The sequence below is a fragment of the Lepidochelys kempii genome, chromosome 5, assembly GCF_965140265.1.
Source record: "Lepidochelys kempii isolate rLepKem1 chromosome 5, rLepKem1.hap2, whole genome shotgun sequence".
NCBI lineage: Eukaryota > Metazoa > Chordata > Testudines > Cheloniidae > Lepidochelys > Lepidochelys kempii.
Window position 1 is genome coordinate 84,012,958 of NC_133260.1, and position 24,516 is coordinate 84,037,473.

Genomic DNA, 24,516 nt, shown 5'->3' on the forward strand with positions numbered 1-24,516 from the left:
GATTTTAAATTAATAATCGCTTTATAAAATGTGCAGTGACTGCCAAAATAGCGGGGGAGGGGAGAGAAATAGGATGTATTAAAAAAAAAAAAAGTATATAGAAAATACAGAATGTATTGTGCCATTATATAAAGCAGTAGTATGCCTTTGTCTGGAATACGGTATTTACTTCTGATTTTTCTCTCTCTCCCATATATACATATCTATACAGTTTAACTAAGATTAAAAAGAATGGATATAAGTTTTTAGAGGTGAAAAGTACAATAGAACTGTATAAAATAATGAAAGGTAAACAGGAGTGTGTGATTTTCCTCCTTTTCATAACACAAAAACAAGCAAATTGAAACGCAGCAAATTTAAAACCAGCAAAAAATCCTTTTTTACACAGTGCACAAGTAGGCACTTTGAAATTCAGTGTCACAAGATACCACTGATACCAAGAGCTTAATAGAATTCAGAATAGGTTTAGATCTTCATAAGGATAATGAGAAAATCCACATTTCCCATATATATGTTAAAATAAGGAGGTAAGTATATATAAGGCCTCATGCTTCAGGGCACAAGCCAACCATTAGCTAATGAGTGGGGGGAGGATGTAATTCTTCCTAAACCCGATAGTAAAGTTATTCCATCACTCTCTGTTCTTAAGTTTCTTTCGCCTTTTCTTGAGGTAGCAGACAAGGCATTGGATGAGATTCCTATACAATATTGTCTTTAAATAGTATGAATTTGTATCCTATTTTAAAAATGGATGAATGGCAGTGATTAGAGGTGGGAAACACTTTTATGCAAGGTTCCATAATTTAGCTGCTTCACTGGAAAAGTTAAGATTGGGGGCGGGGTGGGATGTTCTACTCTGTGTATGCTGTGGACTTGCAAATGTTATTTCACTTAACCAAAGCTTGCAAGAAAAGCACAGCCAACCTTTTGTTTCTTTCACATACTGAATGTCCCTTTCTCTGATAAAACTGTGCTGAACTGGCTTTTTTGCATTTCTTATTGTTCATCCTTGGTTAGACAGCTGCTTGAGTCGGATTAGGGTTTATTAACTAGAGTTGTAACTGACAGAACTTCAAATTATACATCAATCTGGGATTTGCAAAGCAGCCTCTAAGTCAAGTGTGTATAGTTAATACAAGGCATTGTTGTCTGGGCAGAGTCAGTGAGATTCAAAGTTTGAATTGGCAGTGATACAAAGGCGGTTTCCTGATTTAAAATACGTTAACTCTTACTCATCCTCTCCTGCCCTCCCCTCCTTTCTTTTTGAGGCTGTTCATGAATGCTTTACCTAGCTTAAATTAAAATAATTTCATATTATGTAATTAGCTACTGATATCATTAATATATTGATGCACAGCCTTTAAAAAGAAAATCTCATTGTTAGTAGCAAGTATTCATTAAGTTCTAGCGGATATATACTCTGTCTTAAAACTAAGAGAATATTATTTGCTGCAAGGAAACCTTTTTATCTATTAATTTAAGCTGTATAGTAACATGTCTGACTATAGTGCCTATCTGTTAATTTCTAGAATTGTGCTTCTATACCATCAGGTCACTATCCTAGAACATACCTAATGACTGACATCTGTCATGCTATATATTCCATTTGTGATTCTGCATTACAGAATGGCCTCAGACTGCTTCTCATGGCTCCGTATGTTGCCACTTATTGTCTTCCCCAGGATTTCTAAAGATATATGCCAGTATTTGAACATTTGCTCTTTAACTGCATGACTCTCTTTTTAGAAACAACTTCAGATTTTATATCTACATGACACCAATTGTGAGTGCGGTTTTGTTGCTGCAAAAATTGAGGGCCAGTTTAAGTTCCCTTTCAAAACTGGGCTCCAAATCAGTAGAGCTTTGTGGAAATACAAAGCGTATTTCAGACCTTAAAACATCTCTTTCGATTATTCATTGTGTCTGTGGCACTCTGTTCTTCCCATGGATTTGACAACTTGTGTTTTCTGAAGAGACCCTAACTGCTTGCTGCTTTTTTTAATAGGAAACTAATATGGGGATAAAAAATACTTTATACATTTACAACACATTGTGTGTAATACAAACTGACCAAAGTCAGAAAATCTAAGTTAAGGTTGACAGTAGCAAAATAGTGCATATATGTGATATGCTGTTAATGTTTGGGAGCAAAGGATTGGCTTTTTTCATCCTTTCTTGATAGGGAATTTACAGCTCTGCATGAGAGAAGGTGATTCTTCCTCTCTCCCACTACTGATTCTAAATTATGATTGCGGTGTCCAGGTGTCTTCTTTTTTTATTGGTAAAACACATTGCACGTGAACATCTTGCCTCAAGTGTTCTGTTTTTTGGTGGGGTTTTTTTTTGTTTTTTTTTTTTTCTTGAAAGGATCAGAGTCTTGAAAATCACGGAATAAGTTTTATGTTAAGTTCGTGTATTACAAACGTTAAGGAACTCTAAAGGAAGGGCATTCAATTGATATAAAACCTTATTTTAAAAATTAACATTAGCTATGGCAGACAACTGATTCCCCATTTGTTTTGTAAATTTTTTGTTTGAGCAGGACAAGCTATTAAAGTTAATTAGTTTTGCGGGGAGGGGGGGGGAAACAGAAGAAAGCAGATGAAGAATATATGGGATAGGAATTGTTTAAAGCAATAAAACTGAATTAAAATAAATCCTCTATCTTGCCCAGATTCACCAGGAGTAAGCATTCTTTGTGAAAGAAACAATGTGGAGTGGGTTGTTTGATTTGGTCAATAATTAGATGTTCTCATGAGTAATTCATGGCTACGTAGTTTAAATTTTGTATTGTGGTTGCTGGTATACAGAAGTTCAAAGGTGTAAAGCTTTGTTTGCGTCCGAATTTGTTTTGTAACAAATACTCCCAATGTAAAACAATTTAGAAAGTTTTCCTGAAATACCACCAAAACTGAGCAAGCCTTTAAATAGCATCTTTTCGCTGTCTATTTATACACTTCTGATCAGATGTACACTGAAACTATTTATTTGATTTGTTTCAGAATCTCTGGTCTACTAGTTGTGGGAGAGTCATTTTCTCCAGCATTACACCTTCAGTTAGAAGAGACCAGTGGATCTCGAGAGAATGATATGAAGTTACTCAAGAGAATTGCAGATTATGTAAGTGTTGCTTTTGCAATTAAAGCATATCTGCCCTTTAATTATTAGCAAAGCAATAATTTTGTGCAAAGCCATGGCATGTAGTTGGTTGAATTACTGTATGACCTGGAGTGTTCCAGATCCCATTGGGAAAATAGCAGTTGGATAGAGAGAACAGCAGAGGCCTGTGTTCACTTCTTGAAAATGTAAGTGAGATGGTAATGTAGAGGAAATGGTGTAAACAAAAAAAAACAATCACAGGAGTGGGGTGAGGTTAGGAAAATAGCCTGAGAGGGGAGGAAACATCCACTCAAAAACTCACTTCCCCAGCTGCAAAAGTCGTCTTTATCATCCACCCCATGGTGGTAGTCTCCCTCCCCTCTCCCGCTTTGATTTTGATCATCAATAAAATATTTGACCTTGGTACTGGACAACATTAATACATGTCATAGACACATCAAAACACAAGTTTCTCTTTAACTTTAAGAGAATGGATGTGTATGAACAGATTGGAGAGAACTTTTGAGATTTATAGAAATTCAGGTTATTCTCTGAGCAGAGTTCTGTTGCTGTACTGAACCACTTGTGATTCAGCTGTATTTTTTTATAAAGCTGTTTGTTTTTACAGGATGAAATTTTACGTTTGAGTCCATGAACATTATTATTTGGCAGACTTTTATAATGTTTAGCACTTTAAAGCACTTTCCATCATCACTATACACTAAGGTGCCACAAGTCGTCCTTTTCTTTTTGCGGATACAGACTAACACTCTGCTACTCTGAAACTAATTCTCAAGACACCCAATTTGAGAAGTGTATAAGTATGTTATAGATGAGTGATGTGTCTTGTGCATTTTGGGGTGGGGGGAGGATGATAGTACTTGTTTTGTGCTTGAGCTCATCTAACTTATCCAAATTCGAAGAATGTAACTCTTTGAAAGAGGTGCTCTTCTGTTTTAAGAGATCTTTTAAATGTCAGCGTTCATATTAAACAGTTTTCTATATATGCCCAGTAACTGCCTGCCTTGGTGGTTTTAGTACAAGTTGAATAATGTACAGCCATTACATTGTACATCTCTCCTTTTTTTCCATGGGAGTCTTTATTAAAGAATAAGATAATACTCATGGTATATAACCTACAATAACTTTTTATTCCTTAAAGACTGCAGTTACCTTATTCTCTGCCAGTATAGCTACAAATGTTAAGTCATGAAGTTAATCAGTCCTCTCTTAAATCTAGTCACAGTAGTTGTATTGACTTCCAGCAGCAACGACTTCTACAGACAAGGTTACTAGATACAGACATGTAGTCAGCGTATATTAACCAACGTGAACAATTTATGAAGCATCCTAGGATAGATAGAAATGTTGGTCCATAGAAGCAAAGCAGACATAGTTGGATTTCTTTAGTCCTTTTTGTTTTAAATATCACTATTCTGTAAATAGGCAATTTAATCCTATTTCAAGGAACATTTTTGAGCTGAACTTCGACAAATGTGAAATTAAAGAAGCCTATCCTTAGTCTTCCCAGTTTGGTATATGTAAGAACTTCAACTGACTTATGAAATACCTAGGAGAGCAGTCGTCATACTCCATTTCAGGCCTCCTTCTCTAAAAAACAACTTCACCACTCCCAAAAGCTGGTCATAAGCTGTAGAAGGACAGGTCAAACCTACCCCCTTATCTCTATTCTTCTTGTATAACCCAGCCACCTATATTTAAAAAAGCCTCAAATGAGTTTCTAAAATTTTAAACTTTTAAAGGATGCATTGTGTGCAGGAATGTTTCTTACTGCAGCTAATTAGAGAGATGCTAATAATTCTCTTCTGATACTGGACTTGGTGTTGGTTTGATGTATACTTCTTTCTGCTCTGACTGTGCTGTATGAAATTCTGCCATGTTTGTCTTCCAGACATTAAATAACCACTGTTCATAGAATGTAATGGTAATGTGGTATCAAAGTTCCCAGTTGCATAACTGCTTATTTATATGTCTGCAGTGTATGAATAGAAGTATTGCATTAACTCAGGCCCGCTATCTGGAGAAGGAAGAGAAATGTCTTCCGCCGCCGAGGTGAGTGGAAATTCAGAAACCTCTGTTTCTTTTTATCTGTCTTGAATGAAGAAAACCACCTGACTTTTACCCAAAAAAAAAAAAAAAAAAAAAGCTGTTTGCTTTAGGCCTTTTAATAGTTTGCCAGGTGAGGAATGGGAAATATGCTGTCTACAATAAACTTTAAATGGGTATTATGGCATGTTATAATGGTTATTTACAAGATAATGTATCAAAATAAACTGAATCTTCAGTACCAGCATTGTATTGTTTTCACTACTACCTTGGCTGCTTACCACACAGGTTTTCATAAGAGGCCCACTGAACTTGAAAGTACATCTAAATCTGGGAATAAGATGGTGTGTGGTAGGCAAGTGACATGCTCAATGCCGAATTGGAAAGAGATACTATGTCTGTTTGCTTTGCTAGAGAGCCATTGCTTCACAAGTTCTCTATCTTGCCGTATACCTTACTTGTCATTGTGCCTGAGTTTATGGCCCAAATATTGCCTTTGAGTGAGGGAGCCATTCCTTCACTCTGCTGGAGAATCAAAATATTGAGTGAGGGTCATAGTTACATAAATAACTAAGTTAAGTTAAGGCTAGGCCTTAGTCTCTTTATTATTAGGATAAGGGGCCTGTTAAGTTAAGGACTTTATCATTAAATGAACCAAACCCTTAGCAAGCTTTAATAATCTATGTAATGTTTATTAAGAATGGAAAATGTAGTTGCTCAGTTCAACATAATCTTGTTTATTAGACCAAATGTTCTAAACTGTCAGATTGTGTCTTAACTAAAAGTTAAGAAAAACAGATTCTTGCTAAAAGTTAAACAGGTGGTTTGAGAAGAACAAAGTACCTTAGACCCCAAACATCAGGAACAAGTACTCCAGATAGCAAAGTAGATAAGTCGAGGAAAAATAGCAAACATATGAATAGGGTGAATGGGCAAAATGACACTGTTGCTATGCATGATCTGCATGTAATCGATATGAAGGAACAATTAGAAGGGTGTTTTCTATACAAAAAAAATGTAGCCTGTACATAGCATGAAATATATCCGATATGACAAGGGAAATAAGTGATTAGGTATGAGTATGCAGAAATGTACGGCTTACGTAAGAATAAAAATAATCAAAGCAATGCAGAACACACACCCTCCCCTCCACCCCCACCACAAGATCAAACCAGTCTGGATCTGGTAATGAAAGAAACAGCCTTCCTGCACCCCCTGATCAGATAACTGATTACTGCCCTTTTCTTCTTTGTTTTATTTACGCATTTATATTGTGTTTTAATTAAGGTGGTAGTATACTCTAAAATTCTCACATTAAAGCTTTAAAATTTAATAAAGCTTGTTAAGTTGGTGTGAACCAAGTTTTTTACCCAACAATTCTGATATAAATTAAAACTGGTTCAGGAGAAACAAAGCAAGGAATAAGTGTCATTGCCATTACAAGAGCCAACTCTTCTGGTTTTGTCTTTTCAGTATTCGAGTAGTGATAACAGTGGAACAAACTGAAGAAGAATTGGATAAAGCTGCATCGATTATCAGGGAAGCTGCAGAGTCTGTACTGAATTAAACTGCTGATTTGGATACTTGTATCCTGACATTATGAAAAAATGTTTTCCACTGTATGGTGTCTTGGCTTCCGCTCCAAAGGTTCCAGCTGTTTGTGGCTCACCCATTGATAGAATTGAAACCTTGATAATTAATGGGACCGTTCCAGAATCGTGTAGATCTGGTGAGGGGAAAAACAATGAATTTTGGAATTACTAAATGACATACACCATATGTAAAGAGTACAAACTCTACTTCTAGTACTGTTTTAAATTGAATATCATTATTGTGCAGCAGTATTTTATATTGATTTCCCCCCACCTTTTGTAAAGGCCTTACACTTTCCTCAGTCCCCTGAAAATCTAAACACTCCATTTCTCTCAAGATTGATGAGCATTATGAGAATGTAGGAACTTTTAATATAATCTCGATAAAGTAAATTTAATTTTGTTTAAAATATTACCTATTTCAAGATATTTCTAATATATTTAAAAGCTAAATAGTTAACGTATTAAGGAATTCTTGGTTTTGAGCTATACTAAGTACGTAAGTACTTTATTATTAAAATGATATACATCCTATATTTATAAACTAAAACTTTCTTTGGTTAACCATTCCTTGAAACCAATTCTTAATCATTGCCCCTATAATAGTCCATTTTCCAAAAAGAGATATTCACATCAAATACAGTTTGATTAATGCATTTGATCTGTAAGTATATGTTGGTTTGACTGTTATAGATGAGGTTTTTCTTATGATTAACTCACATCTAGTTTTAGAATTTGCTACCTTTCATATACTGTATGCAGCCAAGGGGCTAAAGCAGTGGTGGGCAACCTGCAGCCCGTCAAGGTAATTGGCTGGTGGGCTACGAGACAGTTTGTTTATACTGAAGGTCTGCAGGCACGGCTGGCCGTGGTTCACCATTCCAGGCCAATGGGAGCTGCAGGAAGCAGCGCAGGCCTCAGGGATGTGTTATGTAAACAAACTGTCTCACGGCCCACCAGCGGATTACCCTGACGGACCGCAGGTTTCCCACCACTGGGCTAAAGACTACTAGTTTGAAGAGATCTAGGAGAGACTTTAAATGGCGGGGGGGTGGGGAACTAACCAAAATTTTGACACCACCACCCCCCCCACTGTATACCAACAATAACAATGTGAAAGTTCTGAAACATGATCTCTAAATTATGCTGTGGTTTACTTATCAATAACTATAATTTAGGTTTCGATTTTCAGAAATGCTTAAAGGATTTTAGGTGTACAAGTCCCACTGAGATACAACTGAACTTATGTACTTTTGAAAATCTCCACCTTAAAATCATGTGCAGGTTTGCAGTAAACACAGATGAGGGTACAAACATAACACCAATCACTTGGAAAACAACAACTGAGGGAGGGTGACATAATCTATTGTGACTTTTATAACATATGAACCATTACTGTGTACTCCAGGACCTTTTAGAAAAGCTAACTGTGTTTGAAAACACTTCTTGTATTCTGCCTATTCTGTATTCTGGGTTGTTTTATGTCGTCTTTTTTGGTTGCTGCTACAAAGATTACAGTGCTATATTTGGGAAAGAACTTTGTTTAAATAAAGTTAAACATCTTTGATTCAAAATGTCATGTGTCACAGTAAAATTACTACCAAATTTTAAAATTTTTGTGGAATGTTCTACATCAGCACTTCAGTCAAATTTTTCAGTACATAGTGAGGTTGTCTGTGTGCTGTCTTTCCAAGTATAACAAGATATTTGAACTCAGATACACCACCAAAGTTGTGTGATGTTTGTGTTCTGCTTGGAGTATTTTATATTCCTTCAGAGCCCTACTTCTGGAAGTATTGACAGTATATTTTATCAGCACGTACTGCCAAAATCCTGATTCAGAACAAGGACAGATCCTCCTCTCTTTTTGACTGCAGGCCTTGGGCTACAGGAAACTGTGAAGACATCTCCTTTCTATGTCAGGATAGCATGGAAAAGAAGCTCACATAGGAAATTTTTATTTTTTTTTTAAGGATGTTAGCGGAGCATGCTCTAAGAACAGTGCCTGTGTGCTGCCAACAATAAACTTGCACAAGGTGCAAACACTGTGCTAAAAACCGCAAAAAAACTTCATCCAAAAATGCGGCTTGTCAATTACTCTGTTAGACTCCTAAACCTTTGTGATACTCGGGTCCTGCATCTTATCTTTTTCAACTGCCAAACAAACCATTTTGAATGAGGAGGACTTGCAAATAAGCAGGGGTTAACTGGTTAGAGAATTTCTGCTTATGCAATTCATATGCCATTTGGTGTGGTCATAGGAGCAGTTTCTGTGTGCAGTAATTACATTTGGGCTTCAGTTGATCGCTGTGCCTTCACTGCAAGCTCAGACTAGGCTTCCCTTGCTCGTGTATACATGCGCTAGCTCAGTGAGAACTAGCGTAAGTATAAATACCAGCGTAGCCATGGTAGCGTAGTTGGGGTAAGCAAAGGCCTGGCTTAGCTGTCCTAAGTTAGTACCCACCAGTTTCAGGCAGGCTTGTACTTGATGTGCCTAAGCAGGGCTGCTGCTATCTATGCTGCCATGGCGACATTGTTATTTATACTTGAGCTACCGTTAACATGTGTACACAAGCCAGGGAATGACTCACTTAGCTCATTGTAGAGGTAGCCGAACATCACAAGAATATCCTCCCACAAATGCGCTCTCTCTAAGGTATCACCACATCATTCAGGATACATGCTTCCATTATATATCAGAGGTGTCCAGCCACTGGGAAACAAGCTTGCAACTTCACTATCCCTCATCAGCTCCCTCTTAACTCCGTGCAGGTGCTTTACCTTCTGTTGTGCAGTCAGATATGGGAGAATTTGTTTCTGCACATCTTGTAGCTAGGTCAACATTCCCTTCTAATGCAACCCTTTCAAAGAAAACCATTGGCCCAAAAGAGTGAATCCCACTGTATTGTGTTTTACAAGGGCAATCCATTTTAGTACACTGTATGGTTTAGTACACCTTCATGACTGACACTATTTGCTGCTGGCAACAAGAATAGTAACCTGAAGTTGACTGCACAGAGAGGCCTTCACACAAATGTGAAGGGATGGCTTAAGTATTTGTATTACAGTAGCACCCCAGAGATCTCTAACTGCTGAAGACCCCATTTTGTTAGGGACTGAAGAAACAGTAAAAGACTCTGAAGAGATGACAATCTGAATAGGCATGGCTGTGAGGAAGGGAGTATTATCCCCACTTTCAAGACGGGAGCTGAGGCACAGACGCCAGACTCACAGAAAAAGCCTGTGACAGAGCTGGGAATAGAACCCAGCTCTCTTGAGACTCTGTCTAAATCACATGAGCATCCTAACTCCCAAATCTGTCTGGCAGAGGACCAGAATAAAAGGCCCTTCTACTGTGCAACAAGCTAGACCTAAATGCTATACTATTCTGGGAACCTATTCCTAACTTAAATGTGCAAATGAATAAGCACACAGTATTCTTTAAGTTAATTTTATCCTGCCACTAGGCTTTCAGTATGCCATATTTTTGTATTAACACAACTGAATTGTTAAACTTGTTGGGGCAAAGTTAAGCATTTGACAGTAGGTGGGGGCCATCTCAAGCATTTGACACTAGGGCCGCGTAGGAAATGGGTTGGGAGTGAATAATAAACATATTAACATGTAATAACACTGACCAACACTGAAATATTAGGTATCTGAGTCAATACCACATTCACTTCTCACTTTTTATTTCAGGCTATCTGCATGCTCAAAGGTTACTAATGATTTATGTTCTGTTTACCCTTGGAAGGGTTTTCTTTGCAATTAAAAGGGCTAGGAACATTTTAAAAATTAAAGCTCAGATGCTGAAGCATCATTTGATAATAAGTGACAGAATTCCACCACAAATTCAAAGTCCAGGAATACACCTGGACTTAATCATGGCTTATTTTCCCCTCTTTTTAATGTGCATTATAGTCCGTCCCATTTTTGCTAACTTCTACATCTCATCTGAAAACCTGCCCTTACTATTTTTGAGATCAACAGAAAATCCTTTTTCCAGTGATGATAGTGCTTAATAGAGTTAACCTGAGGTTAGTTGATGTAAAGTAGAATTGTTACGGCTAGCATTAACAGGTATTTGGTACTGAATGTTCCTACAGCCAGGCTAAAAAGCCACTTATCGTTCAAGTAAATTCTTCCCTGAGGTACAGGGGGGCTAGCTGGCACAGGGATAGATGTTCCTGTGCTGGTTTAGGCAGATGTGGCCTGCTGCATCTTAGCATTTATTTATTTTATTTATTAAAAAGCATGATGGGCTAGATTCACAAAGCGAACTTAGGTGCCTAAATCCTCCTTTAGGCATCTAAGTCCAACATTTAGATGCCACTGGCATTCACATAACCACTGCTCAGCTACCATCTAATAGAATAGGTGCTTACATTCCAGGCAGTGGGCATACGCAAAGCCACCTGAGTCCTGACACTACCCAACTACTTTGCACCTAAATTCACGTTAGCCCCCATAGGATTTACAAACGAGGCATTCCCCTACCTATCTTGCCTGTGAGGCTCAATCCATAGGCATGCTCTGAGTGTGCGTGACATGCACAAAAGGTGGTGGTGGTGGTGGTGGAGGAGGAGCTCTCGATAGTCCAGTGTTTAGAGGGCTCATCCAGGATGTGGGAGGTAAAAAGCAATAAGGGGTTCCTCTCTTTTTGGTGAGGGAAGAAAGAAGTTACTCACCTTGTGCAGTAATGATGGCTCATCTTCAAGTTCTTGCTCATGTTGACTCCATTCTAGGTGTGTGCGCAGCCATGTACACAGTCATTGGAGATTTTTGCCTAAATGGTATCTGTAGGTTTGGCAGTGGTGCCCTCTGGAGTGCACGCTCATGCATCGGTATATTCGGCGCTACTTGGTCCTATGCCCTCTGTTCCTTCTTTCCACCCATGATGGTCGGAGTGCCTTCCCCTTGCCTTGCAAGTGGATACCTGTTTTCTCTCCAACTCTCATCATTGTTAGCTTTGTATATAGTTGTTTATGGTAGTTAGTAAGTAGGTGTTAAGTAGTGTTAGTCAGTGAAGGAGAGTTCCAGCAGGGACTTAGCCCCGAGGGGAGGCATGCCCTGGTCCCCGGGTTTTAAGATTTGTTCTGCCTGTAATAGGCCTATGCCTGTTAGCGACTCCCATAGCAGCTGCCTAAAGTGATTGGGGGAGTCATACATGAAGGACAAGTGTTGTATTTGCAAGAACTTTCATCCTAGAACTCCAAAGGAGCGTGATATTCGTCTAAGGGCCTTCCTCATGGAGGGCGCACTTTGCCCGGTGTTGGAGTCTTCCCACTCTGACTCTACACCCAGCACCTTTGCCTTGGTACACAGTGCACTGCACTGCTCCCCTTCACCGGTGCCCAAGAAGCAGCTGAAGAAGCGAGACTCCCTTGCACCAAGCAAGAAAGATCAAAGGGGTGTTGGGCAAAGGACCAAGTTTGGGCCACCTGACCTCTCCAGAGCCACAATACCTCTCGGACCAGACTCCCCAACCCCCCTTGGGATCCGACTCCCGGGAGTGGTAGGGGCCCAGACATTTGGCGCGGCTGTCCACATCTGAGGCTCTCCTGGCATCCAGGGATCAGAGTGCTCTCCTGGCACTGCTGGTACTGCTCATGGCATTGGATCCGGCTAAGGCTCCCCATGGGGGTAAGCCAGCCCTGAGACTGCCCCAGAGGGCAGTTGAACGCCATCCGGTTATCAGAGAAGAGGTGGTGTTCCCTGTCTCCAAAGCCTAGGTCGCTCGTTAGATGACCTAGGGCACTGGCATCATGCTTGCGGTCACCATCAGCACAGCATAGCTTGCCTACCTCTTGCCATACCTCTGGCACTGATCATCCAGCCAATCCCTCGGCCTAGATCTCCTTTGGTGCATCGTTCCCTTTGACTGCAGGACCAATCAGCAGCATGGCAACAATCTCCCTGCTCTCGGCACTGGTCTCTGGAAAAACAGTCTTCCTATTCGAGGCATCACTCTCCCCTGGCTACGGTCAGCTGCCAGACAAAAGCTTCTCTGGCTCCACCCTGGCCACCAGAAGGGGACTCATCTGGATTGGAACGGGACTTCGGCCTCTCACTACAACAGCAGTGTCCCTTGTGGGTGCCTGAGACCACCTCAGCTTTCACAGTGCTGACCTGGCAGCAAGGCCAGTAGCCATATTGAACTGTGTGGGGCATGCTGGTTATGCCATTGCTCTTCTCACACCACTTCTCTGTTGTTGCCTCAATGATTGGCTCATCAAGGGCAGATCTCAGGATCGAGTGCAGAGGAGCCTCAATCTGGTATGTTCCACCTCCCACGATATGGGCCTGTTAATAAACAAAAAGAAATCGACGCTAATACTGGTGCAATGGATAGAATTCATGGGGCAGTCCTCGACTCCATGCAGGCCAGAGTCTTCCTTCCAGAGGCCCATTTCCAAGCCATGTCAGACCCGATCTCTCATGTGAGGGCTCACCTGCTCACCACTGTTCGCACCAGCCTGAGGTTGTTAGGCCACATGGCAGCATGTACTTAAGTGGTCCATCACGCCCAGCTCTATCTCAGACCACTGCAAGCGTGGTTGTTGTTGGTCTACATCCCCAACAGGCACAATCGAGACCTAGTAGTCAGGGTGCCGGATCACATACGGTCGTCCCTGGAATGGTGGTTGGATCCCTGATTGGTGTTGTGAGGAGGCCTCTTTGCAGCCCCGTCCCTGTCGCTGACTGTGGTCTCCGATACCTCGGACTGGGCTGGGGAGTCCACCTGGGCAATCTCAGCACACAAGGCTGGTGGTCACGGGACGATCGTTCCCTCCACATAAATGTTAGCTCAAAGCGGTTCGCTGGATCTGCCAGGCTTTCCTGCCCCACCCGAAGGCCAAGGTGGTACAGGTCTTGACAGACAACATGGCCGCAATGTTATGTATCAACAAGCAGCACAGAGCGAGGTCATCAGCCCTTTGCTGAGAAGCTGTCCATCTCTGGGACTTGTGTGTGCAGTGTGCCATTCATCTCATGACTAGCCACCTCCCCGGGGCCAGGAACATGTTAGTGGATCACCGCAGCAGGTCCTTCTCTTCATGAATGGTCAGTGTGATCTTCCAAAGGCGGGGTGAAAGACTCCTCGGGTGGACTTGTTCGTGTCCCAACAGAACAGGAAGTGCCATGTGTTCTGCTTGATTCAGGGGATTGACAGAAGCTCCCTGTCAGATGCCTTTTTGCTCCTGTGGTCGGGGCTCTAACGTCTGCCTTCCTGCCAGTGCAACTAATCCACAGAGTCCCCATGAAGGTCAAACAGGACAAGGTGAAGGTAATCCTGATAGCCCCAACTTGGCCTCATCAGCACTGGTTCGGCATGCTGCCAGACCTTTTGGTGGCCACCCCGCTGCAGCTGCCTCTCTGGCTGGATCTGCTGTTCCAGAACCATGGCAGTCTACTACACCCGAATTCGGCAGCACTGCACCTGATGGCTTGGCTGCTGCGTGGTTGAATGAGGAAAGAGCAGGAATGCTCGACCCTTGTCCAGCAGGTCCTGTTGGGTAGCAGAAAGTCCTCCACCGGGACAACCTACCTGGCCAAATGGAAGAGGTTCACGTGCTGGGCCTCGGATCAGGGTATCTGGTCTAAGCAGGCCTTGCTGCAGTCGATCTTGGACTACCTTCCACATCTCAAGCTCTAGGGCCTTCATCAGTTAAGTTCCACTTGGCCTCTATTTCAGCTTTCCACCCTCTGTTTCAGGACAGGTCAGTCTTTGCTCACGATATGATGTTTAATTTTTTTAAGGGTCTGGAGTGACTCTATCCCCACGTCTGGGACCCCGTCGCTCCTTGGGATGTGAATCTTGTGCTGTTGCAGCTCATGGGTTCCCCTTCGAGCCTCTGGCTTCCCATTCCCTTCTCCTCCTCTCCTGGAAGGTTTCTTTCCTGGTCGCAATAATGTCTGCCCGCAGGGTCTCTGAGATGAGAGTGCTTACCTCGGAGCCGCTCTATACGGTGTTCTACAAGGACAAGGTCCAACTGTGACCACACCTGACTTTCCTGTCCAAGGTGGTTTCACAGTTTCATACAAGGCAGGACATATACTTGCTTGTCTTCTTTCCAAAACCTCATAAGTCAGAAGAGGAATGCAAATTACACTCTCTGGACGTCAGGAGAGCACTAGCCTTTTACATCAAAATGACCAAGCCGGTCCGTAAGTTGATGCAGTTGTTCGTCACAGTGGCAGACAGGATGAATGGTCTTCCAGTGTCCGCCCAGAGAATTTCATCTTGGATCACTGCCTTAATCCATTTTTCTGCTATGATCTGGCGAAAGTGTCTCCACTGGCGATTGTAACCACCCACTCGACTAAGGCACAAGCGTTGTTATTGGCCTTCCTGGCCCAAGTGCTGATTCAAGATATCTACAGGGCTGCTACCTGGTCATCTATCTGCATGTTTACGTCTCATTGCGCACTTACCCAGCAGGCCTATGATGATGCTGGCTTCACTAGAGCAGTGTTGCAAGCCACACGGCCGTGAACTCCGAGCCCACCTCCATGGATACTGCTTGTGAGTCACCTAGAATAGAATCGACAAAAGTAGGCACTCGAAGGAAAAAAATGGGTACCTACATTTCGTAACTGTTGTTCTTTGAGATGTGTTGCTCATGTCCGTTCCATTACCCGTTTTTCCTTTGAGATGAACTCTGACCATTGGCCTAATGGAGGGTATTCTAGTGTGGGACTCTCCCCTGTTGAAGCTGTTCCACTTTGTATGAAACACTTAAATGTTCACTGGATCCGTTTTTTGTTACAGGCAGAGATGGTGGTCCTGCTGCTACTACCAGTGCCTCCCCACACCCAAAAGCCCAGTAGTTAAGGCACTCCCACAGGATGTGGGAGACCTGGATTCAAGTCCCTGCTCTGGATCAGGAAGAGTGGAGATTTGAACCTGTGTATCCCACATTCTATCTGAATGCTCTAACCACGGGACTCTTGGGTGTGAGGGGCGGTGCACTGCTGGCAGAAGCCGTACCACCACCACCTCTGGCTATAAGAAAGGACTGACCTGGCTTAGGCACCTAACTTCAGGATACTTGTGAATCCTGAAGGGAGGGAGGCAACTCCCTCTGGGCCAGACTTAGGTGCCTAATTCCCTTTGACTCATAGATTTTTAAGGCCAGAAGGGACCATTGTCCTCTAGTCTGATCTCCTGTATAGCACAAGCCATAGAACTTCCCAAAAATAATTCCTAGAGCAGATCTTTTAGAAAAATAACTAATTGTGAGACCAACCCCTCTTCTTGGCAGTTCCTATTCGGTAGGTTAGGCAGCTCCCTAGTCAGTGAGATGGCTTCTATGAATCCCTTTTTAGCTGCCTAACTCTCCCCATACTATGCTTGGGCCCCTGACTTGGCTTGTGAATTCCATTAGGCAACAGGCTTCTTAAGTCCCTCTTTTGAATCTAGCCCTGTTTCTTTATGTAGGCCAGGGCAAGGGAATGGTGATAATGATGGTTGGTGAATCTGTTTAAGCTTTTCACACTAGGAAGTTAACAGATTGCAATATTTAGTTGGGACACTTTAAATTTCAGTATTTTAGGTTTGCATGAACCATATACAGACAATTTTATGGGCAAAGGTGTTTTGTTGTTATATTTGCATAAATCAGTTTGGTCATGTATTTCATCATAAGGCGTATTTCTTCAAGTAACATACATCGGACCCGGTCCTGTTCCCATTAAAGTACATGGAAAAGCATTCATCAAATTCAGGTGGGATTAAGATGAAATCCATGTGAGCCTCATCCTAAACTTCAATGCTTCTCTTGCAGTTAAAGGTCCAGATTCTTGGATTTTTTTACAGCAGCTAAGGTTCTGGCCCTGAGGGTTTCACCTCAATAGGGATAGCAGGTTGATGTGCCATAAAAATAGGTTAAAAGTAGCTGATCAAGAATAATGAGCATTAACACTTTTAGTAAAATTTAGCATCTGGTTTCTAGGGAAAAAAATAAAATCTTAATTCAATAGTGAGTTATTGAAGTTGTCCTCTTAAAGTGGCCAGTGATCAGTAATATAGATTGGGTATTTTTTGATGGCAACCAGATAATTTCCTTTTGCAAAATTATCTTTACAGTATAAAATTCATAATTCCATGCTACCTAACGCCATCAGTTTCTCAAAGATTATAAACACAAAGAAGATTATTTACTTGAACATTTGAAAATAAGTGATTGTATTTAGTTTCATTTTTTTAAGGAAATCTGCAATTCCCTTTTCTGTTTATGGTAGAGATCATTATTTTTTGGATGGGAGGTGAAATACATAAGGAAAATATTAAGAATGAAGTGAAGGTATGGCTGAGTAGCTTTGATTTTACACTTTTGAAATATGATCCAGGTCACTGCAGAGAATAGTGTACTGTCTCCTTTCTGTCACTCCATCTGGACTTTATTATTTTAAACTAGGTTGCGGGGTGTTGGCATTCACTGATCTATGAAGCTGCTACTGCAAAAGTATTTTGCATCCTAAGATACAAGAAATGTACATGAGCTGTAAAAGCTCCTTAAAAAAAGAGAATATTTAGGGTTAACCCAAAGCATTTGAGCATTAAACTGTTTCAGTGTCCCAATAAAAGGAAACATTTGGGGGAACATGTCTTGTGTTTTATGTTCATTGGCAGTTTTTGTGCTAATAAAAAATAGGTCTACTAACCGGATTGTTCAAACATTAGTTTCCTGGCCTCTATACTAGAATCACTCTAAAATAGGCATATAGAAATCAGAGATACTCAGTAACAAAGCAACCTTTTGAGGGGCCCTTTGAAAATGTAGCATGGGCCTGCACCCAACTCTCTTGCCAGCTGTGATCACATCTCCCCATCTTCTTGTACTCATGATCCACTGTCCGACACTCATGAGGGTGTTACACAACCTTCCCACCTCACCTGTTTATGGGGCTTCATACACCCCACTTAGGCACATGTGTACACTGGGAAGCTAAGAGGTAGAACTGAAGTCACCCTTCCAAGCAGGGGAAGGCAATGAGGGAAGACAGTTTTTTCTGCTGTAGCCCACTGATGTTGGAGCCAAATGAGGAGGTGGAATTGGAATGGCACTATGACACCTGGAGTGGATATTGGACACAGAACCACCACAAGCATGGAGATCTGGATGGTGTGTGGGCCTAAAACTTGGGAAGAGGTAAAATTCAGACTTAAGATATCCATTTAGATTATAAACTCTTGAAGAGATCTATTTAGATCTGGGTGACTGCCACCCTATTTAGATTAAAATCTCTTGGGAGGCAAAGACTGTCTCTTACTACATGTATGCATGATGCCTAACACAATGGGTCCGAATCTCAGCTGGGATTTCTAGATGCTTCTGCAATTTATATAATAAGACTACAAGAAAAATAAGTTTGGAGGCCTCCAATTACCCAGCACAGTAGGAGTAGACTGCATCTTAGAAGACATATCTCCCTTAGCACCTAAAGAACATATTATAATACTGTCTCATTACACTGCCAGTGTTTTGGTCAGATGCATATTTCCACTAGACATAGTATTTACCAAAGTACATGCACATTCAATGCAGGCTGAAATTTGGCATGCAAAGGCCCAGAATCTGAGTGATTTCCCCTACACAAACAAACACTCTCCTCAGGCCCTACACTACCAGCACTCCCAGCTATCTTCAAGACACCACTGACTTCCTGAGGAAACTACAGTCCATAGGTCATCTTCCTGAAAACACCATCCTGGCCACTATGGATGCAGAAGCCCTCTACACCAACATTCCACACAAAGATGGACTACAAGCCGTCAGGAACAGTATCCCTGATAATGTCACGGCAAACCTGGTGGCTGAACTTTGTGACTTTGTCCTCACCCATAACTATTTCACATTTGGGGACAATGTATACTTTCAAATCAGCAGCACTGCTATGGGTACCTGCATGGCCCCACAGTATGCCAACATTTTTATGGCTGACTTAGAACAATGCTTCCTCAGCTCTCGTACCCTAATGCCCCTACTCTACTTGCGCTACATTGATGACATCTTCATCATCTGGACCCATGGCAAAGAAGCCCTTAAGGAATTCCACCATGATTTCAACAATTTCCATCCTACCATCAACCTCAGCCTGGACCGATCCACTTCCTGGACACTACAGTGCTAATAAGTGATGGTCACATTAACACCACCCTATACCAGAAACCTACTGACCGCTATTCCTACCTACATGCCTCCAGCTTTCACCCAGACCACACCACACAATCCATCGTCTACAGCCAAGCTCTATGATACAACTGCATTTGCTCCAACCCCTCAGACAGAGACAAACAAGCATTCTTACAACTACAATACCCACCGGCTGAAGTGAAGAAACAAATTGACAGAGCCAGAGGAGTACCCAGAAGTCACCTACTACAGGACAGGCCCAACAAAGAAAATAACAGAACACCACTAGCCATCACCTTCAGCCCCCAACTAAAACCCCTCCAACGCATCATCAAGGATCTACAACCTATCCTGAAGGATGACCCATCACTCTCACAAATCTTGGGAGACAGGCCAGTCCTTGCCTACAGACAGCCCCCCAACCTGAAGCAAATACTCACCAGTAACCACACATCACACAACAGAAGCACTAACCCAGGAACCTATCCTTGCAACAAAGCCCGTTGCCAACTGTGTCCACATATCTATTCAGGAGACACCATCATAGGGCCTAATCACATCAGTCACACTATCAGAGGCTCGTTCACCTGCACATCTACCAATATGATATATGCCATCATGTGCCAGCAATGCCCCTCTGCCACGTACATTGGTCAAACTGGACAGTGTCTATGTAAAAAAAAAAAAATGGACACAAATCAGACGTCAAGAATTATAACATTCATAAACCAATCGGAGAACACTTCAATCGCTCTGGTCACTCGATTTGTGACCTAAAGGTCACTATATTACAACAAAAAGACTTCAAAAACAGACTCCAACGAGAGACTGCTGAATTGGAATTAATTTGCAAACTGGATACAATTAACTTAGGCTTGAATAGAGACTGGGAGTGAATGTGTCATTACACAAAGTAAAACAATTTCCCCATGTTTATTTCCCTTTCCTCCCCCCTTTCCCCCTCCTCCCCCCGCCACTGCTCCTCGGATGTGCCTGTTAACTGCTGGAAATGGCCCACCTTGATTATCACTCCAAAAGGTTTTCTCTCCCCCCTCCCCCGCTGGTAATAGCTCATCTTAAGTGATCACTCTCCTTACAGTGTGTATGATAACACCCATTTTTTCATGTTCTGTGTGTATATAAATCTCCTTAATGTATTTTCCACTGAATGCATCAGATGAAGTGAGCTGTAGCTCATGAAAGCTTATGCTCAAATAAATTGGTTAGTCTCTAAGGTGCCACTAGTACTCCTTTTCTTTTTGCAAATACAGACTAACACGGCTGCTACTCTGAAACAAAAATCTATTTCTAAATAGTGTCAGTTTAAGCTGGGTTTTTTTAGACTGGGAGGTGTTAATGGCTAACAATAGACAATCTCAGACTTTGTTAAAGTTGATGAGGGTGCTAAGCACTTTTCTTTGAGGCTAAATGGAAGCAATTAAATGTATTATGTAGTGATAGCTGGAAACAATAGTGAGCCACTGCCCAAGGCAAAAGGTCACATGACAAGGCCAATCATAGGCTAAACTGTGTAGGCTGAGGGCTTTCCCTGGGCTTGATCATAAAATGCAGGAGCTAGGGGGTTCATTGTTTGCAGCTGTGAGTCCGTGAGGCATGAAGCAAATGAACTAGTGGTGACTGTGGCCTTGGGAGGAAGACGAAAGATAGTTTCTTGTGGACACAGCACTTGCTGCAAAGGCAGACTTGAATTTTAACTGCCTGCTGTTTGTTCCTACAGCATTCAGGGCAACAGGACTTTGTGCGCATTGTTTGTAAGTAAACAAGACTGCACCAAAGAAATACCTACCTTGTATCCCCAATTTCTATTCCTGATGAAAATAACCCAGCAAGGTCTTGAATATTGGCTAATCACTTGGGCCAAAAGAGCTTTTCCTATTTGCGTATTTCAAAACCAGCTTCAATTTCAAAATACGTCTTCCATCAGATCAAGTATTTTACTATTATTCAAGCATCCAAAAATGTGCTAGCTATCTCATGCTATAAAGTGAAAACATTGTTCCCGGTCTGAAAAACACACAATCTAACTTCAACATGAGACTACAAACATGTGACAGACAGACAGACAGACATTGAAGGGTGTGAGGAGAGGAGAGGAAGGCAAGGACAACAATTATAAGACTGCAGGGTTACTCTGAGACAAATGTCTCAATGATTTGATTCCCTTTAATAATTTTGCTAGGTTTGGGTGTGATGAGGTAAGATGGTGGAATGGCTACTAAGTACAGTCAGTCATCATAAGATCTGGATGAATGCTTAAAAAAAAATACTGCCATGATTTAAGTTATAATTTGTAAATGAATTAGCTTTGGCTGTGTGTGTACTTCGTGTTCATTTTGGGTGAAATTCATCCCAGAGTGGAGGGTGACCACAAAGCCCATGCTTTACTTACATTTCATTTAAGCCCTAATTTGAGGGTTTTAATTGGATGTACGTAGGACTTTTTAGCCTGCTGCTGGCCCTCTGCATGACAGTGAATTTTGCTCCCAGTGAATATTCTAATAACTTTGGAAACCATGAATATTGGAGAATATTCACAGAAAGCAAACTTCAGATTCCTAAGTATTTGCATGGGGACTCTAAAGTCTGCTGCAGTTTCCACGGTAAACATCTGATGAAGTGAGCTGTAGCTCACGAAAGCTCATGCTCAAATAAATTGGTTAGTCTCTAAGGTGCCACAAGTACTCCTTTTCTTTTTGCGAATACAGACTAACACGGCTGTTCCTCTGAAACCTGATTTGTAAGAGTTATTTTCAGAGAACAGAAACATACCATGTGACTTGTGTCCAATCAAAATAGCTCAGATTTTTATAGCAAACCCTCAGAATGTTCACAGACAAGCTACACATCACAAACTATTGGAAATTATTCAGAAAATAGTTTTGAATAACAAATTCCTGAGCTGTTCTCAGATATTTGAACAGAAAGAGGTGAGCAAAGAAACCATGTTATGAAAATTATTCCCCCATAGCTATACTGCTACTTTTCAAAAAGGTTTTTAGTAAGTAGTCTCTAAATACATACATGGGTTCTCATGATACCAAGTTTTAAAATTTTCTGAATAGGCATTTGTATGGTAGATTTGAAATCTGTTCTAATCTGTTTTGTCAATTCTTGTGCTTCTTGTTGCAATTTGTTTCTTTTGTTTATTACTTTGCATTTTTAAAATGTCAGCGTGAAAAATTATCTGAGAGAAGTTAACTAAGTCTGTTCATTTTTGTTCTTCTGCTTCTTACCTCTGTGTCATTCTGTATTGATTGTTTGAACATTCTAATTTTATGCATATTAGACACAGATCTGTGAACACTACAGCAGTTTAGTTCCAGCTGTGTAGATTGTGGACTTTTTTCCCAAACTACTCTTATGAATTTGGAAGTGTAGGTCTTTGTATTTATAATACATTATATCATGTAAACCCATGCAAATACACACACCTGAACAGAACTTTCCCTTCACATTACGCAGCATACACAATTTGATTGTGTTCAGATCTTTCTGAATCTTATTTTTTTCTTCTTCTCTTTTCAAAGTTTTCCCCCCTCTTCCCTTTGAAAACTTTCCAGAGTAGGCACTAAACATCTTTTAGACATTTAGCATTTTTTAAGCAAAACAAAAATATTTGGAAGACATTAAGACATATTCAAATTGGTATTCAGTGATTATATCCCTCCTTCTTAACTTTGAAGGCAGCCACCTTGGCAGGGCCTACATTTGTCTGGGTGGCCTGGAGCAAAGGGGAGCAGTGGAATTGCAGAAAGTTGCATGGATCTGGATCTGTCATCACCCTATGCAAATGTGCTGGTGTAGATTAAGCAGTGGGTTGCTCCTTCAAAGGCACCTAGTTTCTGTCCCTGCTTCCACAAGAATGAACCTCCCAGCTCAGGTAGACAGACTTGCAGTAACGGGGCTCCAGCAAGCGCTCTAAAAATAGCATGGATGTTGTGGCTGCGGAGTGGAGACTCAGGTGAGCCACTTGAGCTTAAGCCTAGGGGGTTGGTTGGGAGAGTTGACTACAACTGGTTACAAAAACAGCTCTCACGTACTGGGCTACAGTCTGTCTCGGGAAATAGCCTGCAGGCCTAAGCTTCTCTTCTCTGTTTCTGTGGCACTTAGCTATGCTGCAAAACCATATGCCATCTGGCCCAGGAAGCCAACCAACACTGGATGTTCCCCAGCCCATAGAGCATGAGCTTCTTCACAGAGGGAACAGAGAGGGAGAGACAGAGCAAAAGAAGGGGAAGGAAAGAAAGATGTTTGTGCAGGATGTTTGTTGCCTTTTAAAATAAATAAATAAAAATAAAGCTAGAGAAAAAGAAATGTATTTGAAGGCCAAGATTTTCAAATATGGACACCTAAAGTTGCTGCTTCCATTTTACTATATTCGGCATAATGGTACACACACACACACACACACTTCTTTAAAATTAAAGGAGTACTTGTGGCACCTTAGAGACTAACCAATTTATTAGAGCATAAGCGAGCTGTAGCTCACGAAAGCTTATGCTCTAATAAATTGGTTAGTCTCTAAGGTGCCACAAGTACTCCTTTTCTTTTTGCGAATACAGACTAACACGGCTGTTACTCTGAAACCTTCTTTAAAATTGGAACTATGATAAAAATATGCACATCCACATCCCCCCTCCACCCATAACATACCTAAATCTAAGTAATGGTGGCATTCAATGATAGCAGCTGGATACAAAGCAATACAGTAGGCATAATTCTGTCATTTAATTTGAAATAGCTGATCCTTGTTTCCCATTTCCCACACCCCTTTGCCCAGTTTTTTGGTCAGTTTTAAAATACCTATTCAAGACTTTCTTAATATAGTCTTATTGTATTAAAATTGATTGACACCAAATGGAGTAGGATCTCTTGTTTTATTCAGGGCAAACTAAAATCAAGAAGGTGCATCATATTCCAGTCACAGGATTTTTATGAGATGGTAACTTTACATTTCTTGTTAATATTCTGAAAAAAATATAAATCCTAGTCTGTTGTTGCTTCAGAGGTAGTTTTCTGAGTAAACTGTTGTTTTGAAAATTCTGTCTACACCTTTAACTCAGGCAGAAAACAAGTAATAAGTGAGCACTAAGCTTTCATAACATAAATTCCATTTTAATACATTTCTAATACCTAGTGCAGTTATATTTGAAAGGTGCTGGAGTCTGCCCTTTTAAATTCATCTACTACTTGCCTCACAACATTCTCCTGGAGGATAAGCGTTCATGTCCCTTTTCACCAAAAATACATCAAGTTATTACTACTTCTGGACAACAGGACATAAAATTTCCAAATGATGCTTTCCTATAGTAGCTGTGTGTATATGTACCCTCCTTAGGAACAACACATAGCATCACTGGTGTACTGTAAACCAACAAATCAAAAACAGTAAGGGGTCATTTAATTTGTAATTTAGCATTAATAATGTCAAGTGTATTCAGCATCTTTCATTCAAAGAGATCCTAAAGATCCTACAAAATAATTCCACAAGCTATACATATAGGAATCACTTCAATCACCATTGAAATGCGGCTGCTACTGGGGTAAATGTGACAACCATTTAGTGATGCAGCAAAATTACGTAACAGTATAAGGCA

The 24,516-nt window shown here is 41.1% G+C and overlaps 1 protein-coding gene across 7 annotated transcripts in view; it reads left to right on the forward strand.

Moving 5' to 3' along the window:
* Positions 1 to 8,332, forward strand: part of SPTLC1 (serine palmitoyltransferase long chain base subunit 1) — a 52,637-nt gene extending 44,305 nt beyond the window's left edge. For 6 of the 7 annotated variants that reach the window (XM_073344881.1, XM_073344882.1, XM_073344885.1 and 3 more), the window contains 3 exons: positions 3,003 to 3,120; positions 5,099 to 5,172; positions 6,640 to 8,332. In XM_073344881.1, coding sequence (XP_073200982.1) covers positions 3,003 to 3,120; positions 5,099 to 5,172; positions 6,640 to 6,733 — 286 coding nt within the window. In that variant the 3' untranslated portion in view covers positions 6,734 to 8,332. The other variant, XM_073344886.1, reaches the window with a different exon arrangement.
* The last annotated feature ends 16,184 nt before the right edge of the window (positions 8,333 to 24,516 follow it).